At 37.2% G+C, this 1,815-nt stretch overlaps 1 protein-coding gene across 1 annotated transcript in view; it reads left to right on the forward strand.

Annotated features, from left to right (window-relative positions):
- SGO2 (shugoshin 2) overlaps positions 1–1,534 on the forward strand; it is a 23,284-nt gene extending 21,750 nt beyond the window's left edge. The window contains exon 8 of the mRNA XM_019523191.1: positions 1,168–1,534. Coding sequence (XP_019378736.1) covers positions 1,168–1,273 — 106 coding nt within the window. The 3' untranslated portion in view covers positions 1,274–1,534. The remainder of the gene's footprint in view (positions 1–1,167) is intronic.
- Positions 1,535–1,815: the final 281 nt, after the last annotated feature.

Raw genomic sequence — 1,815 nt, forward strand, 5'->3', positions numbered from 1 at the left:
CCTGCTGCCTCCCCCTCCCTGCTGGCTGTTTTGGGGGGTATTGGAGATGGGCAGTGGGGGGGGCACTGCCACCACAATCCCCCCTTCGCCCTCAGGCAGGAAGGTGTGGGGAAGCCCCGCTGCTTGGGCAGCCAGGGCGTGTTCGCCGCTGCCACAAACTTCCCTGGCAGTGGTTCAAACTTGGGCCTGCGCAGCCTGGGCCCACACAGCCAATTGCCGCCTGCCCTTTTGGCGGCACATGTTCAGTTGGCCAAAAGCATTATGGACAGACAGACACACAGACAGACAGACTAAGCCCTTATATATATATATAGAATTACACATATCAATTGGATAATTAATTAGTTTTCTGGCTATGCTTAAAAAAATGTACTTACCAAACTCACAAGAACAAGAGTCACCATTCCCAAAACTGTTAAGAAGAAAATACAAAAACCCTCTTTAATGAGTACTCAAATTTACAAATTCTTTGAGAATTAATTATGTTTAAAAAGGGTATTTTAAATCTGAAAACTTTACTAAGAAAGTAAAGGTGTTTGCACTCAGTAGAACAGTTTCATCTGTTAATCACTGCCCAATAAAATGAGGTATTAGCTCAGAAAAATTATCTAAATTGTTTTCATTATTTTTTCTCACTTAACGTTCTGATAATTTTCTACCATAAAAACAAGGGGAATATAAGCATCAAGTTGAGGGAAAATTAGAACTTCATATATATTAGTAGATAACATATTCATGAGCTAAGCGTGTTACTGAGACTACTCCAAAAAGGTGTTGACCCAGTGTAAGAATTACAGCAGCAAATTTTTTAATTTAAGGGGGTTGTTTCCTGTTCCCATAAGACTTGGAAGGAGAAAAGTATAAAAAGTGTGAAGCAAAGCAGCAGCACTTTGTTAATGTTTCTTAAGTTAGGAGCACAGGACACTATGAAGAGATGAACTTCCATTTCAGATGAAGCATGACAAGTGCTACATTCCCTTTTTGGAGTTGCTCCAAGAGTACATTTATCCATTAGCCAGGGGTGGAGAGAAAGAGTATGGCATGCTGTTGCCAGCAGCACATTATTTATTTAGTATTGCTGCCCATGGACCAGTGAAGGTTGGAGGCCATTGATTTAGACAGCTGTTATATAAATGCCATTGATGTTTAATACTTTCTGTTCTGCAGCAAATTGAGGCGTGGAGATCAGTTTACAGATTCGGAGTTTCTGAATTCCCCTGTCTTCAGAGTAAAAAATAAAAGGAGTTTTAAAAGTAAATCAAGACTAAGCTGAAAGCAAGCAAGAAGAGAACATACTTTTAAAATGTTTTGTACAGTGTCATTTTTTTTCGAAGTGCAAAAGTTTTTCATACTGTTCTTTGACTAAGTCTAGTCAAGTGAAACAATAGTCATCCAAAACACAATTTTCTGTGGACATAGTTTTGGGCTTATACTGCTTACCTAAGCAGAATACCTTACTGACTAAGCCCAGCAGACTTTTAATACTATGTATGTTATGAATTTTTGATCAATATCTTTAATCTGCTTTAGGAATGTATAGTATTTTTAACTTTAAATAAATTGTAAACTTTCATGAGAATAAAAATAGATCAGTCTCTCTTGGGAGACTCACCATTACATTGTTGTATTTGTACACTAAATGGATTTATTTGTCCTCCATTCCAGCTGGAACTAACACAGGCATCACAAATTGTGATAAATTTGAATCTGATTAAGATAACACAGTTATATTTTTATAAAATAATAGCTAATTCCTAAATCATAGACCAAAACAATGTTTGGGGTTTTTTTTATTTCAAGTGATATTCAAACTTT

This window comes from Gavialis gangeticus, unplaced genomic scaffold (genome assembly GCF_001723915.1).
Source record: "Gavialis gangeticus isolate Ggan-Ray unplaced genomic scaffold, GavGan_comp1, whole genome shotgun sequence".
In the NCBI taxonomy this organism is placed as follows: Eukaryota; Metazoa; Chordata; order Crocodylia; family Gavialidae; genus Gavialis; species Gavialis gangeticus.